This window comes from Xylocopa sonorina, chromosome 9 (genome assembly GCF_050948175.1).
Source record: "Xylocopa sonorina isolate GNS202 chromosome 9, iyXylSono1_principal, whole genome shotgun sequence".
Taxonomy (NCBI): Eukaryota; Metazoa; Arthropoda; class Insecta; order Hymenoptera; family Apidae; genus Xylocopa; species Xylocopa sonorina.
Window position 1 is genome coordinate 8,779,175 of NC_135201.1, and position 16,648 is coordinate 8,795,822.

A 16,648-nucleotide genomic window follows, 5' to 3' on the forward strand; every position below is an offset into this window, starting at 1 on the left:
CGGTAAGTAATTTACGTGGTACGAGTACGATTATTCGAATTCGATTATATATCGAATTGGATTCGATATATCCACTCTAATCGCGATGTTCAAATTTAAATAAGATTGTAGAACCCGTACAAAAAATTAATATACTTGCAGAATATATTCTTTATTTTCAGTTTTGTATGCACCAAACCAAATCGTAATTGACTGTTTGCGCTCGAACTTTCTGAATACACGAGGATCTGGAAGCGCGCATAGCGAGCTGCGAGCGTAAAAAATAAAAAGTACTGGCGGAGTTTCTTACGACGCGTGTAAAGCGGGTGGAGAGAGAAGAAAAGGAGAAAAAAAAGGAAGTCCCCAACTGAGAATGAAGCAAGCAACATTCGCAGACCCGTCACGTATGTCTTGGCGCACGCGATCCGCGTGCTGAGGGAGCGCGAACGTGGTCGCGGGTATTCGAGAAAAGTTGCTACTATTTTAACTCTTTGAGTGGCGAGTTATTCTTGGAGGCTTGCCACGCAGACCTAAGATTTATATTATAGACATTGCAATTCATAGAACATCCTTTAATGCCGATATCCTCTTTCTCTAGCTATCATAAACCTTTATTGTTCCCAGGGTGATTGACTGTGGAAAAACCGTACTGCTGAAGGATTTTAAAGCGTACCAGCGATTCTGAAACCCAAGATGAAACGAAAATAGGAAACAATATATACCAGATTGTGTCTTAAGGACTAAAAATACGAGTGGACCAATATTTCTACTGGTTGGCTATAATGAAGACGAATAACACAATAGTGGAGAAGACTGTTTGAAAACTTCTCACTGCGATCCTCTCGCTATGTTAAAATGCAAACCAAAATACTGTACAACAGGAGTTCCTAGTGCTTGCTCTCGACCCACTGGCAATGAGAGGTAAAATGCGTCCAAAGCAGGCAAAAACGCGCGAGAAACGCGTGGTTACATGATGCATTGAAAGGCGACACGTAACAGATGAACGAAAATACACCGCGGAAGGCGTGGGAAGTTGGCTTCTCAATCGCCCTGAAGAATTCCTTTGTGATGGGATTTTTAACCGGATGAAATACGCCGATGCTAATAACCCTCCCATAGAGTCGCTCATTTTTCCAGAGCGCGCGCCTAGTCGGTAAAAAATTCGGGGCAGTCTTGAATAACCGTCTCATTCATGAGCAGTTGGGTACGCGCTGGCACGGCGATGGTCGCGGCTCCGCCTCGTAACCAGCGTTAAAATCATCGAGGTCTGATGACACATGGACGTCACCGTGCTCTTTGATGGGCCAGGGACCCCATTATACGGGTAAAAGGCGAGAAACGGCAGCGTGAGCGTGTGCTCGGCGCGTGGGCGACTTACCGCGGGACAATTTCTGTCGTTACGTGACACGAGCCTAGGGAACGATTCGTAGGTGCCTGGGGGCAGGCGTGTGTGCGAGGACAGCCGAGTTCCTCGTTCAACAACGCCATCCAGCTTGCGCAAGTTCGTGAGAGTATGGGCGAAAATTTTAGGCACGCGTGTCTCTCCGCAGTTGGGATCGACTACGTTGGATGCGAGCCTCTCGTCGAGATGCTCCTCTGGGCGGTGCTTCGAATGGCTGGAATAGCGATTTTCTAACAATAATCTCGTGGAATAAGCAGGGTACGTGTATATAAATGCAAAGTAGGCGGTTAAGAGACATTGAATCGAAGGAAGAAGATTTTTCGAGCGAGAGAGCATATAAGGCTGCTAGTTGGGAAATATAAATGAAGTAGAAGTAAAGAGGAGAAGTAGGGCAATAACCCGGCATCCCCAAATATAACTTTTAAAGTACTGTCGTCAATCTTTGAGCCGGTTGTTTGCCACGCTCGCCTCGACAGGATTTCAAGTGTTCCTCACCCGTGTAGTTGGCAAACAACTCTTTGAAGTGAAGAACCGTAATTTCCATTCGCCTATACGCTCGCAAAATCGTTCGTTGGCTGTAACGGCGTATAAAGTCGCTTGTATACTCGATCGTCTAAACGGACATCAACTCTACCGTTTAATGTACTGTTTATGAATTATTTCCTGTACAATCTCCGATTCTGCGAACCTAAAAAAGCAAATTTTCCATTTCACTTCAAACATCGTCCTCACGATGGAACGTTAAATTCGTCAGAGCGTTACCTGTGGACTATCTTAAGCACTCATTGATCCATTATCAGATCTTCCATTAAGAGAAACAGTCTGTAGAGGAGGCACGAAAGCGAGATGAACGCCAGGTCTGGCTGTTGGCTGGTTAACAGGAACAGCAATCGCATCGCAGGCGCGTTAGAAAGTAACGGCTAATTAAATCCTCTCGCGATTGTTCTTGGCGATTTGTTCAGCTACCAGGCCTCCGGCTCTGTCTACAGCGGTATCGTTACGCGAGCCACGAAGGATCCGGCTCCTTAAGCCTACGCTTTAATTCTGCGCTGTTTTACCACTCGGCCCCCTGGCCTCGCCACGCGCGTTCTCCTTTCCACGTTCGAGCTCCCTGTATTCCATCTCGATGACATTCCTGCCAACCGCGTTGCAAGCGTTTTTACGCGCTCCAAAATTCCAAGTTTGAACGGCCACTTTTGCTATATGTAAGAAATTGCAAGGTAACTTCAGTAGAATCGACATAGTTGAGCAATACGCGTGCTACAATGCTTCACTCGACTTGTTCTCAACCCAAAGGTTCGTGCAATAACGCCTTCTTAGGCTGTTCGCGTTAGCCTCAACGCCATGGTCCATCCAAAGGTTTAAGCAAGGCCTCAAAGACGAACGATGCAGCGAGGAAATGCACGTAGCCCTCTTCAACCGCTCATGTATCCTGTTATCCGATATTTCTTACACGTATGACCGCAAACGTTACATCAGCTATTATTTGGTTGCAGCGTGATTGTTGCCTTGTGGGTGCACGCTCGAACGGGTTACAAGCGACGATCGAGACGGCTTTTACGCTGAAAAGAGCCGACGAACGTGACGGGAATGATGCTCTTCCTGCCGAAAACCACCTCGTTTCGGATGGACGTAAGCGTGCCATGGATGTGTCGCGAATTGTCGCGTTGCACGCGCGCGTAGAGGCACGCACGATTCGCGATACCTATCCAGTGTACTTATTCACTGGCGTTCGTTCAGCCTGTCGCTCGATATGAGTCATCAACGTTGTCCTTTCGCAAACGACATTCAATATTTGCATCGGCGCCACGGTTCACCATAGATCGTTCTTCTTGTCTACTCGTTCGTGGTGAACCACCCACTGTTTCGCCAATTTTCACTTATCCGTTCCTCACTGATCGTCAGGGTTATTATCGACCGTCAGCTGAATCTAGTTTCAGTCTGAATCGCTGCGACGTTTCGTTCTAGCTTAATTAATTACAGTGTATTAGTATAAAACAGTTTGGATACTCGAGAAAAGTAACGCTAGAAGCGAATAAAACCACGCGGAAACGAGCTAGTTAGAGTGACTAATACCTTGGAATTAAACGAAAAAGAACAATGAAACCCCGCAGGGTATTGATTAGCGGAAACTCTGTAATCTACCGTTCAGTGCGCGCAATCCTATTATCATCGATCAAATCTAGCTGGGCAGAAACGCACCCATCCGACTGCCTCCGTGCTCTACGGACAATGAAATTCAACGTATTAAATTATGCGAGCGCGAACGTTAGATGCGCGCAGGTACTTGTAAAGCGCAACAGATATAATTGCGAAAAGTAATTACGCTTCTGAGCAACTGGTACTCGTTCAGCCGCCAATGGAGGCTTCTAAAGACACCGAACTGACTTTAAATCCTGACTAAAAGCGAATCAAAATACTGGCCAGTAATATACGAACCGTCGTAAAATGAAACGAGGAGAGAATGTTCGTTTGGTGATCGAAGGGGGTGAATAATTTTTGCTCGTTAGGAATGTGCGACTAACGAGGGCAGAGTTGCAGTAATCGAATGAATACGATCTCTCTTGCGGTGCTCCCAGCGGTTTAGGTTGAAACGGTGGTGAGAAAACGGTCGTTAAACTCCCGTAGCTTGTTGTTCGCGTATCGAGCGTGGGCAACGAACTTCTTTTGGAAACTCGATATTTATAGAAAGGCGATAAGGTTGACGTCATTCTGGGACTGCACCTATAAGTGCATCCTTTTCGGTTGCCGCCTGTTCCTGCGTGACGTTACTTCCAGCTGCGATCTTCGATGGTGTTACTGTTGTTACGCCACCGAATAAACGTTCCTCGTGCTGGAACGATCGACGATGCACGCGGAAAGAAGCGTCTCCGTTATTTAACTTATCGTTCTTTCATTTAGAAACATGTTCACTCGAGTTATTATCTAGAAATCGTAAATGGTGCGTTATTGTACCGTATCAGATTCGTTACAAGATGCAAAATACGTATCACCTGTATAGGAATGGATCGGTTTCATCGTGTTATTAAACTTGTAAGCGTCACTCGATCCTATCTCGATTACATCGATAAGCGTTAGCCGATGAAGCAGAAGCTGACGATTAATAACGTAAGTGGTGTCAGATCGAGCTACTGAATCGCTTATAATTGAAATACTGTTAGAATGAAACATTTATTAGGTCCTCCACTTGTTCCTGTAATACGTTGTATTTTCAGTTATCTAAAATGTTCTGAGATAAAAGAGGACACTGTGTCACTTACTTTGCTATCTGCGATACAGAAAGTAATAAGTTTTGAGATTTGAAATCTGAGAGCAGCAACGTTTCTGATTTCGTTGTCACGAAGAGCTTCAGTCGCAACTTGGCACGAAACGATCTGTTCCTGAGGTAATCGACTGTTAGTATACCGAATGCAGACTCAATACTGAAATCTATTTTACCGACTGTCACTACGCGATTCTTGTCCTAAGGAACGGAGACTCGCAAACTTATCATTTAATGTCGTCGTTACCGATTCTATATGAAATAAAAATAAATGCGCCAAATTCTCAGTGGCACGTGGATTACAGATTGATTGTACTTATATTCGAAGCACCTGCTTCTTAAAATAAAATCAATTATGGTTGGAGTATACTCTGTTAGAATATGACTCGATTAAATTTTAATTACATTTCTTAAGTTAGTTGTTCTCTCTCTTATCAATTTTGCAATAAAAGAATAATTGCCATTTATAACACTAGCGTAAATGGCAGTGAACAAACAGAGGTGATACAAGACCATCGAGTAGTCGACAAATAACAACTTCTTTTATTGCGTTAGATTAACCATTATCTTCGCTGCTACTATATTTATTCCCAATAATCTCAGCGGAATATTGGCAAACACGTGCGAGCAATTTAATACCGTTTATCGAAACAGTTCAATGCTAATGCGAAGGCGAAAATACGTGGTTGAACAATGAGATTTATTCAACAAAACCGAGGGCAAAGTGAACGGTATAAATTGCTATTCAATCAAGCCTGCACATCGTTTACTGTTCAGAACGCGCAAACAAATTGTAAACTAAATTATTGTGAAAATTAGTTCCAGTCAAATGGAGCTAGACGACGACACAATTTTGATGATGCATTTCAGATTTTTTATGATTTGTAATAAGCAAAAAATGTAATAAATAAAAGATTTACCCAAAGGAAAAAAGTGTAACAAAATTCTATCGCTGCACGATCGTGTCATTATCGTGGATTTTCGGTTTTCAGTTCGACTGAAAGCTGTTATTACGGAACGAGCAAGTCAGCAGATGTACCGTTAAGCGATTACTATGCCACTGCACCGCTGCGAGGAATGTGGGTGGGAAGCGTCCGTCCCTACCATTGTCTTTTTTCTCTCTGTACAGCTACGAGTACCAAACAATCCCATCGTCTTTCACTTTTTCCGCCGTTTACATGCTCCCTATTCTTCCCTCTCGTTTCTATGCACCCTGTGCTGGTCGCACGTGTATCCGACACTATTTCCAACGAATTGTTTCATTCCTACAAATTGATTTGCTGATCGTTTAAATAACAGCGTCACGCTTTTCTTTTTTTCTTTACAGAGAAATCCACACGTGACACAGTTTCTAGTCCCCATTATCGATCGTGCTTGAAATTGTCGCTGCATTAAAGCACAGAAGCTTTGTTTTCATCGAGGCGCACAGCAGAAGGGATACCTCCCAAGACTCTTGAGAAGAACGACCTCAGCTCGCGATTAAAGCAGCAAACAGAGTACTCACCATGTTTTGATGAAACCGTAAGCTGCCGGATCGACGAAGTGTACCACCACGAATGTTAGCGGCAGCAAGCTCGACCTGGCGTCCGTCGCTAGCCCCGCGTCTTGATAATTCCGACAATTCCGCGACTGGCTGCACCTGTAAACAACAAGTTACATTAGTTCAAGGATAATCGACGAGCGATCCGATGTTCGCAAAATTTTTATAGAATTTCAATATCATTTAATAGAGCTATTTCGTATTTGCTATGTAGAATACACTCTCCTGGGCAATGTTCTAAGGAAAAGGAACTGGATCGACCGAACAGTATTCCCAACGAGCGTTCCGAGGCTCCCTTTCGTCCAAGAGAGCAACTGTACATCGCCGATAAGCACGTGTCTAACTGTATACACGCACTTTAATAGATATCAGCCGTGTAACGGATGCTTGCATTTACTTTCTAGCCGCGTGCGCGCGGCCACAAAGATTAAAGTGGTCCTCGTCTGGCGGACAGGGCACAGGAAACAGGATGTTGACCGAGGGAACACCTGCAAGCGGCTTCGCTATACATAATAACGCATAAGTATGTAAATCACGTTACGTTCATTCTGTTAAGACCGTTCAGTGCGACGAGGAGGAGAACCAGGGCATGAACCTGTATGGGGCACCACGAGTCTAATCGATACGTCCACCTTCGCTGGGCTTACGACTCGAATTGGAAATGTTCCAACGGCGAATCGAGACATGCTCTTTCGTGAACCGTATTTTTTTTTCTTATCGCCTTACGCGCAGAGCAATGAGAGTGAATTAAATTATTGTCTACTTTCTTCAGAATTATTTTGCTTCTTCCGTTTATCGTAAATTAGCCCTCTAACGTTTCTGTATGCGAAATGAAAATTTATAAACACTTTCTTCCATGCGTTCTCCGTTGATTTTTTTGTAAGATTTTTCGTGCCTCATAATATCGATAGGATATTCTACGTATACGTAGAATTGGAAAGTTGAGAATAAACCGAATGAACGGCACGCTTGTAACAGGAGTATCCCAACATTTTTGGCATTCCATTAGCATGGCGCAAGGTCGAGTGTTGCTCCCCTTCGACTCCCAACGATTCCAGCTGCTCTCTCATTTGTACTCGGATCGATAGATCGCGAGGAACTCTATCATACTTTCACCGCTACAAAAAAAAAGCGTGCATCTTTTTTATTCCACCCGATTTCCAAGCAATTTGCGTGAAAATTGCGTAATAATAGTGTGCGTGGTCGTTACGAGCGACATACATACACAGATGGGCAGTCAATTTTCTCCTCAGACGATCTAGGTCTTTAACAATTCTCTCAGAAACAAATGCGCCTATACGTACATCGATAATCCGCTCTTGCAGCCTATCCTGCCACTTCAGCGATCAGAGGAGGACGCGCAACGAGATGTTTAATTTCCCCAGACTTAATCTCCTCTGACACTGCGCCTGGCCAATGACCAATAAGTATCCATTAGCGATAGAGGATCATCGACTGGGTTCCGTGGTACGAAGTTATTTTCACGCGACGCTCAGTGTCCAAGTATAGTTTTATTACGGGCCATGAGTCACGATCCCGCTATATTCGGTGCACCAGTGGCAATGAACCAACCGACATCGGCCGGGAAACACCAGTTTCGCTGTTCCGTACACCGACCACCTTTCGAACCGACCAAGCGTACCTGCGAACGCTCTCACTTTTACCGACAACACCGACGATCCCGTGGAACCGTTCTCGTCCCGGCGAACGTGACGAAAGGGGGGCTTGGTACGTGCCTCTCATCAAGATTTTTATTTTAAGAACAGAAAAACGAGCAACTCGACTCGCACCATCGAGCATTCCTATAAATAGACCGCGGATGTTTATGCACAGTTATTACAATCTATTTCCAATGGCAGCAACATTTACAGCTCTGTAAATATTTGGAACAACACGTGGGAGACTGAATGAAACAAACAATGTGCATGGCAGCAGAGATATAAAAAATATAAACAGATCCTGCATGGGTAGGTCTTCTATGCTCACCGCTAGGGGGATCAAGCCAGAACAGTTTTCTCGCGGGTCCTCGCTTCAACGCCCGATTTCTACACAACTTTCTGTCTTAACACATTGCGGACGGATCACGAGAATTTCTTTTATGGAGCTTGCGGTCAATCACGAGAGTTCGTTATGTCATTCAGAGTGGAGCAGTGTACAATAATCGCTGGATAAAACTAGCGATAAAACTACTGGTCCACAATGTATAAACTATACTATCTTCAAGTCTAAAACTAAGTAGTCTTACAAACGAATCCTACATACCTTTTCTTCTCTTTCATTTCTCTTCTATACGTAAAACACCAATTTCGCATAAACATCCGCAGTCTACTTGCAAAATGACCCGCGCTACTCAAGAATCGAGAACAAGAGCTTGCTTAGAGAAACTCACCTTCACCGTGACGCTGTTCACGGAGCCCTTAATGAGATCGATGATTTCCTCGCGCGACTTATCGTCCACATTGATTCCATTGACCTCGATCAACCTGTCGCCTGGCAGCAGGCCAGTGTCGTTGTTGTGCTGTATCAGGGAACCGGGCTCAGCGAATATCACTGGTCTCATCTGCGTGGCACCGTTCGCGGCACGTTCCACGATCACTGCTCGACGCAACGAGAACCCAAAGTCGTTTCGCGGCGGTGGCTGCCTCTGGATGGTCAGCTCGCGAGGTTCAGGCAACTCCAGGGGCACGATCTCGGGTAGGTGGAGCTCGACGCCCTGGTCCTCGAAGGACGCCGACGACCTCCACCTAGACAAGCCCTGGGACTCTCCTACGGGCGACAGGCTGAACGGTGGTGTAGCGAAACTTGAATTGGTCGTGTCCGTTAAGGAATCCGCGGAGGGACTTGCGCTGGTCACCACCTGAAAAAGATTTCAGCCACTGTAATTATTCTATAACATTTATACAACATCTCTATAAAATGCCACGAACAACTGGTGCAACTAACATAAGCAATTAATTGATGTATTAATCGCGTGGAGTTTAATAATAGAAGCAGTTGTAAGGGTACTATTATAAGGCTGCTAATAATAATTGTAAGGCAACCGTTAGCTTAGGCGCTAAAAATTCTGGCCTTCAAAGGCCGCCTCAGCATCTGTTTCCAGCAAGCACACGGCTCCGCTGTATCTTCCCATAAGAATGTAAAGCGAGAAAAAGAACGACACGCTAACGAGATGAAAGTCCGGAGGAAAAAAGTGAGACTAAATATAAGCGTAAAAAGCGGTGTGTAAACGAAGGATGAAGGGCAAGGAATGCGTCATAGTGATGAATACTTTAAATTAAGAACGCGGTGCAAAGAAATAACGATTAATCGTCTAATGTTAAGCATTGATCGTGAAATCGAACGAACAAATTTAGATTCGTTATCGTATTGACCAGTGAAAGATAAAACCACGCACGCTTCGTTATCTTGATCGCCAAGACGATTGCTGATTTACTTGAAAAAGTACGTGTCACTCAGTAAATTACCTTTCGAAGGAAAAACTGTTCCAATTTATCTTATACGCAGTACAGACTGTCTTAATTTTCCTACGTTTTGAAACAGTCTGTACAGTCCATGATGTTTCCAATACTTTCCCTTTCATTCAAGAGAGTCTAGCAGTTTACTCTAAAAAACTTGCGGTCCTTCTGACTGGCAGCTTACAAACTCCACGCATAATGATAATCATCGGGCAAAGTTAGCTCATGCTTGACCCAAACATTCCATTCAATCCGCTCGCATGCTTATCGCAACACGCAAACTAACATTCTTCGCCTGTTCCCGCCTCAAAGCAAAAGTAAACGATTAAATCAACGAACGCCTATCGATTAACAACCAACAAACCTGCAGCAACTTGGTGTCGCTCTGGTGGTGATGATGGTGATGCTGCTGCTGGTGTTGCTGCTGTTGAGCCTGTTGAGCGACCCGCTGAGGCGACACTTGCCACGAGCTCTGCCCAGTCTGCGTCTCCTCCTCGCTGCAACCTTCCTCTTTACTAACAGAGTTCCCAAACCCGGAGAGATGCGCGGGTACGTTCTGGTACGCGATCACCTCGTTCTGCAGCGTGTTTCTGACCAGCAAATTGCTCGCCTCTTGGTAACTGGTCTCGTTCCCGTTTGGCAATTGGATCTCCTCAGAGAGAGAGTTTACGGTGCTACTGACGCTGAGACGCGGTCCCTTAAGGATGCCCCGTTTAGGTGGCTTCGGTGGCAACGGCGGCAGGTTCTTGCCTGGCTGTCCAGGCGTGTTCGTAGGGGTCGCCAGGGACGTGCTGCTGGTAATGGTCAGAGATGTTAGCGATGTCTCAGAGGAGTCGCTTTGGGTCAAACCATCCGGGGTCCTCGTTGTCCAATTGTTACCGGTGCGGGCACACTGGCCAGAGCCTGACGAGTTCTGCGAGTTTTCCACGAGGTCACGGTCCAGGTACGCGAAAAACGATGCACTATAGTCGGCGGTTATGCCACTGGGTAACTTCTCCTTCTCCTTCCGGCGGCCAGGGATCTTCAACGACCTCCGAACCTGAAAATTAAAGGTACACGTGCCAATTAATTCTTCACCATTTCAGGATTAATATTCTTCCATTTAAGAGATAGAACAACGCGTGTTTAATCGGTAAACGGTACAAAGAGGAGCGCTGTAAGATAGAGTTTCTCGAGCACGAACGCTTTGATACGTGACGCTTGTGTATCCAATTAGTTAATGAATTTTCAATCCTAATCGCACCGCCGCTGTCCATTACGCTTGTGTACCTAGTGCACCCGCTATACGGCGATCGCTACGGGATCGCTCGCGAGCGCTCGTCAAAGGGAAAATTGGCGCAAAGCTATGTGACGGCGCAGAACCAGGAACGAGCGCTGTACGCGCGCACGTAAAGAGAGCGATGACCGACAAACTCGAGACAATTACGAATTGAAACGTAATTAATTGACTAAAACTATGAAAGTGACCTAGATTTTCCATCACCTTTGGAACGGACGTCAAAACTGCTGTTTTCTAAAACTGTTGCAATTTCTAATCGAACGGTTGAGTGGAGAAAAGAAAAAGATCAAACGCTCCTTAAATACCGCGAACATTCCAACGATCGACAGCTAATTAATTAAATACGCCTCTGCTTTGCTACATTTTCGCGTTACTCTTATAAAAACATTACTTCCTTCTGAGGCACACAGTATTACAGTAGCGTTATAAATGGCCCTGCACAAAAGATACCTTACGTTTATATTAATATATCGATTACAGCTCTGCGGTAACGAAAATATGGTCGAAGAAAACCATCGACGTTTATTCAATTCTCTACCCTTCATCGCGACACGAAGATTATAGACATTAAAGGCAAGCTTTACCTTTCGTCTACGCGTCTGGGCGTAACAAAATTATTTTCCGCATAATCCACGGAAGATAATTACAGACGCGTTCCAGTAATTATACACGGTCACCCGTAATTCCACGTTTCTTACCAGGGGCCATTCAGTCCTTGATATCTTAATGATCATTTACTGAGAATTAAGCGAGACTTAATGATACGTAATACTTTCACTCGAGTACCACTAGCTGTCGTTGATACATCAACCGTTAATACGTACAGAAAATAAGCTACGTGAACCATCGAGAGGCGATTTGGCAAAATATCAAACGAACACGCCAGCCAGCCGTTTGTACCAAGCCTCTCGATTGTTACCATTGAACATTATTGTCTAGACTTTGTCGAGCTACATTAGAGACGATGTTTGGGGTGGCTTTTTAACCCTTCGCATGCGGATGTCCCTCTGAGGGGACATCAGAATTGATTAGCGATTACGGATACCCGATCTTTCACTCTACTGGGCGAAGGAATTATATTCTACGAGTTTCGAACGCTGCCAAATGATTAAATGCGCCAAACAAACAGTGCTACACGCTCGATCGAGCATATAAATTATTGACTGATGTAATTAAATGCGTCTAACTACCGTGCGTTGTTGCATTAACGATTTAAAGAGCGAAATAAAAACGAACGCCGTGTCTGGAAGGTGCAGTTGGAATAAAAATCGATACTACTCGCTGTTTACAAAGATAGAAATGAAATTATCTTCGTCAGCCAAGAAAAAGAATGAAAGTAACGTCCAATTTGAATATCGCGATATTCTCAAATTGGTGTCTCGTCAAATGAATCAGCAAGCGCATGTACAGTAACTTTAATTTACGGTTTAAGGAAGATGTTACGTACCTTTAAAGTCCAATTTTTTATAAACTAGGATCACAATGAAAAGAAAGAAAAGAGAAACAATTTTAGTACGTACATGTGCTTGAATTCTTACAATAATTAATAATTTATGAAGGTGAAGTAAGAGACCTCTAAAAAAAAAAAAAAATAGATCTCCATTACCGAGTTGAATGGCAGATAATTATTCTTCAATGAATCATTGATCAGGTGGAATTAATGAATACATTATCGTGAAAAAGATATCGCAGCTCTTTCCAATCATTCCTTACAATGCAACGTGTATCTTGATACTTCTCAACTGGACTGTACAGTAGTCACGTACCATTCAATGACCTTGAATTATCTCAAGGTTACCATACACGAGGTCAGTGATATCGTTATCCATTAACATAGTACCAGTACTACAAAAAAAAAAAAATGAACATACAAATATGTATGTATTTAAATTTAAAACAGAAAGTGACAAGTTAACTTCGAAATTATTTTCAGAGACGAAAGCAGAATTGGACAAAAGAATAGAAGTCCGAAAAAAATGTCTTCGCGAAATTACTGTTCTCTGGATAACGTTTTCAGGGTAACGTTCCTTTTTGATATCGTTGCATTCATTGTACTACGGAAATTACTGCGTAACACTACTCCTTATCATATCATTTAACACATAACGTCCTATCCGCATGAAAATGTAGATGATTTCTTTTAAAACGCTTCATCTAGGACAAAAGAGTGTGCGAAAAAATATATGGAAACGCTTGCAAATGGCGAGGTTCGAGTGCACGCAAGTAACAAAATAAATATTCGATGCACGGTGAACCACTAATTACAGGAGTGTATGGATAAGAACAGATAATATTCTACACGCTCTAGTTTTTACAGTTATCGAACAGAAATTATGCGCTATAACTGAAGTAGTAAATACCAGGCAATTGTAGCGTTCGCGAAGTAATTATTCTGCAATTCGAAACAAAAACATGTTGGAAGGGATACTTTGAATATTGTTGGGATGTTACGTGACTCTCGTGCGTGTGGTTTTTCCAGAACCGAATCAGACATTTTTTAAAGCTGGTACGCGTTAACGAAACGAAGGACAACTCTTCTGAAACCGTATGACGGAATATTTGTGGTATGCTGTTACTATGTATTGTGAACGCATACCAGTCGTCAAATGCCATTCTACATCGGCGTCTTCCAAGGTGTTCGAGGGAGCGAGATGGAGATAGGCTAAGAAAAGAAACGTACCACAGATAAAAAACGGGAGATTATCTGCAGTGAGTCAAACACGACAAATGGTGGGAAATTATCTACAACGTACATCCACCTTATCGTTGATAAGCAACGTCGAAGGAAAATGTACCAGCGTGCATACAAAGGTCAACATACAATCCATCAAACGTGTACACGTTTCGACGATTTTTTTCTTTGCGAACAAACATTAAAAAATCGAAGAAGTTTGTGCAAACGACAGATAAAACTAATTACACGCGTTAAATACCACACAGTTGCCTAATATTTAATATAATAGATATTTACGTTGATTAAAGGTTATATTCCAACATGTTACTTCGTTAAAACATCGTTTTTACATTTACATCAAACGTACAGCGACACGATTAATATCATAACGCTCGAATGTTTGTATAACAAACTGTACGCATGTAAAAATTCGATGCAAACAGCATACAGAGATCCATGATCTATCCCAACGCTGCGAATTTTCAGAAAAACCAAGATGAACGTGGAACAAAACAGAAAGTGGAAAGTTTCTCGATCTATACTGCCCTTCCTCAACACCGCAACCTTTGTTCCCCGATATTCGTTCGAAATATATCGAAAGCCACGCATCTCGCATCCCATTGAAACAGATCAAGACCATCGAGAACATCTCGCAGATTGTCCAGAGAGGCATTAGCAAATAATCTAATTGAACCCGTCCTAATCGCAATACCATTCGCGCTGGTTTCATTTCATTCATTTCAGACGTGCGACGCATACCTGGAACGCACTGAAAACGCGTTAGTTCCGGTCCCCGGATGTCGGGATCGAGCACAATGAAGGGCGACGTAGTTACGAAACCCGTGTTATTATAAAAACAAACAAAGAGCGGTACACACCTCGTCCAAACGTAGCAATTCCTCGGCGGACATGCTGCTGCGGTCTCGTTTCTTGACATCCTTCCGTTCCTTTTTCTCCCGCTTCCGCTTCTCCTTGTCGTCCTTCTCCGCGGCCTTCTTCATAAAGTTGAACATCTTCTCATTCACAGCCACCGGTCCTGACACGAGCGTGAGAAAGAGATAGCGCAGTATATCTCTCCTCTGTTGTTGGCCGTGCGTCGTGGCGCGTGCACTGTTTTACGCGCAGCCGCGTGTCTCGGTTTGCCCCGCGCGCATAACGCGACACTGTCCATCGAAACGACCGGTGTGCGTGCCTCGCTCGCGCCACCGTTACCGTGCAAAAACGTTAAACAACACGACCACGAAAAGGAACGAGACCGCTCCCCTGCGACGGCTGCGCGACGACTGACCGTTCTCCGCGAACTCGAGGAGGAGAGGGGGTGGGGAGGGGCGAAGGAAGGGCGGGGTAGACGGGGTGGGGGTAAGGACGAGAAAACGAGCGTGCACGCTCGCGCAACTGTTGTGTGTACGCGGGCAAGCTAGTGCGCGAATCGGTAACAGGAAATTCCCTGTCACGAACGGATTCCGGGTAAACGATACGTCACTTTCGATGCCCCGTTAGTTTACGAGTGGATACGAGGCACGTCCCCCTTTGGCCGCGCCGTTCGATTCGTATCGCACGCTCTCGAGACGAGACGAACCGATAACAGCCGACGGGTACGAGACCGTGCATTTACCGATCGGCACACCGCGCGCATTACACGAATCGGATTTTCGCGGACACTAGGTTCGCACGGGTACACGCGGTACGCGGTGTGCGCGTCGGTAAATTTTCAGCCGATGATTGACGGTGCTGGGAGCAGTGACGCCGTACAGGGGCGTGAACCTACCGAGGCGAACCGTTTCTTCATGGCCGGTCGTTTCCGGCATTCGATCCTACCGATGAACGTATGCTCGAGTGTAGACTCCCTCGTCGATTCACTTTTCAGCGTCGTCTCGAGGCAGGGCGGATGGGACATTTGCCAGAGCGATGCGACGATGATCTTCCCTTTGGTAGCGACTCTTGGACACGATTCGTGTATCGAGGACACGCGATTCTCTAATACGTTGTAAGATGCACTCCTTCGACGTAGCCTCTCTGCTGGGTCGCTGGTAATAATTCCTTGGTCGTCGTTTCATCCGCAGGGTAGCATCGCGTGTCGCGCGTGAAACGGTATCGTGACAATCGCGCGTGACAGCGAACTTTTGCGTTCGCGAGGCCCTCAAGTCGCCGGCACAGGCGACTGGCGAAGGCGGAAGGGGAGGACGGGAATACGCGTGCCTAGAACAAAGAGGAAAGGGGAAGGTTAGCGAGAAAGGAGAGGCAACTGCGAAAGAGCAACCGAGTATCTACATGTCATTTTTCACCACACCTTACTCTCACGTTCTTCGAGCGATATATAACGCTTCGCCTCGTAAACAAATGCCGCACGATTCCTGTGCGGAACGACCGTTGGGCGGTTGGAACGGTGCGCGTGAATCGGTCCAGCTAATTCCTCGCGGTGGAGTCGAGCCAAGCGTAGCAGAGATCAATGGCACCATTTAGAGGGCCGTGGGACTATGCCATTTTCGTAACACTACGAAACTGACAGCCAGTGCGGCACGAAACACACGTCACAACACCGCCACTACACCACCCGCCGCCATTCACTGGGACGCGTGCGATTCCTGCGATTCCATCAATCCGTCTCTCGCACGCTGATCGAACAGCAGCTCCTTGGTTCCCGACGAAACGGTCGTACACGTGCCCGTCGGTGACTCGAACAGCCTAGCCCATTGGATTGTCCCCGTTGTCAAAAGGGCACAGTCAATGATACGCGGCGAGTTCGTTCAACGGAACACTCGTGCGACACCGACGACTGTCATGGCAGACTGTGGGCTGCAAGTTACGGGTTGGACCGGTGGCGACTGCTGCCGTCTCGAGCCGAATCGTCGGCCCGCACCCTTCTTTCCGTTACGCGCTCCTGCGCATGCGCCCCTGATCGATGATACGTTATCGACTGGACGGCTTTTTCAATTTCAACAAATCGATCCCCTTTTTCTTCCTTCTCTCCTTTAAATAACGTCCACTTCGTTCCACGAAACTGCGGAAAATAGACGTTTCAGTTACATTTCAGTCTTGTAAAAATCTAACATATTT

At 45.2% G+C, this 16,648-nt stretch overlaps 1 protein-coding gene across 2 annotated transcripts in view; it reads right to left on the bottom strand.

The window, feature by feature from the left end:
• LOC143426932 (unconventional myosin-XVIIIa) overlaps positions 1-14,816 on the bottom strand; it is a 55,497-nt gene extending 40,681 nt beyond the window's left edge. For both annotated transcript variants that reach the window (XM_076900675.1, XM_076900676.1), the window contains exons 1-4: positions 14,470-14,816; positions 10,003-10,677; positions 8,573-9,040; positions 6,148-6,282 (exon numbers count right to left, since the gene is read on the bottom strand). In XM_076900675.1, coding sequence (XP_076756790.1) covers positions 6,148-6,282; positions 8,573-9,040; positions 10,003-10,677; positions 14,470-14,604 — 1,413 coding nt within the window. In that variant the 5' untranslated portion in view covers positions 14,605-14,816. The remainder of the gene's footprint in view (positions 1-6,147; positions 6,283-8,572; positions 9,041-10,002; positions 10,678-14,469) is intronic.
• Positions 14,817-16,648: the final 1,832 nt, after the last annotated feature.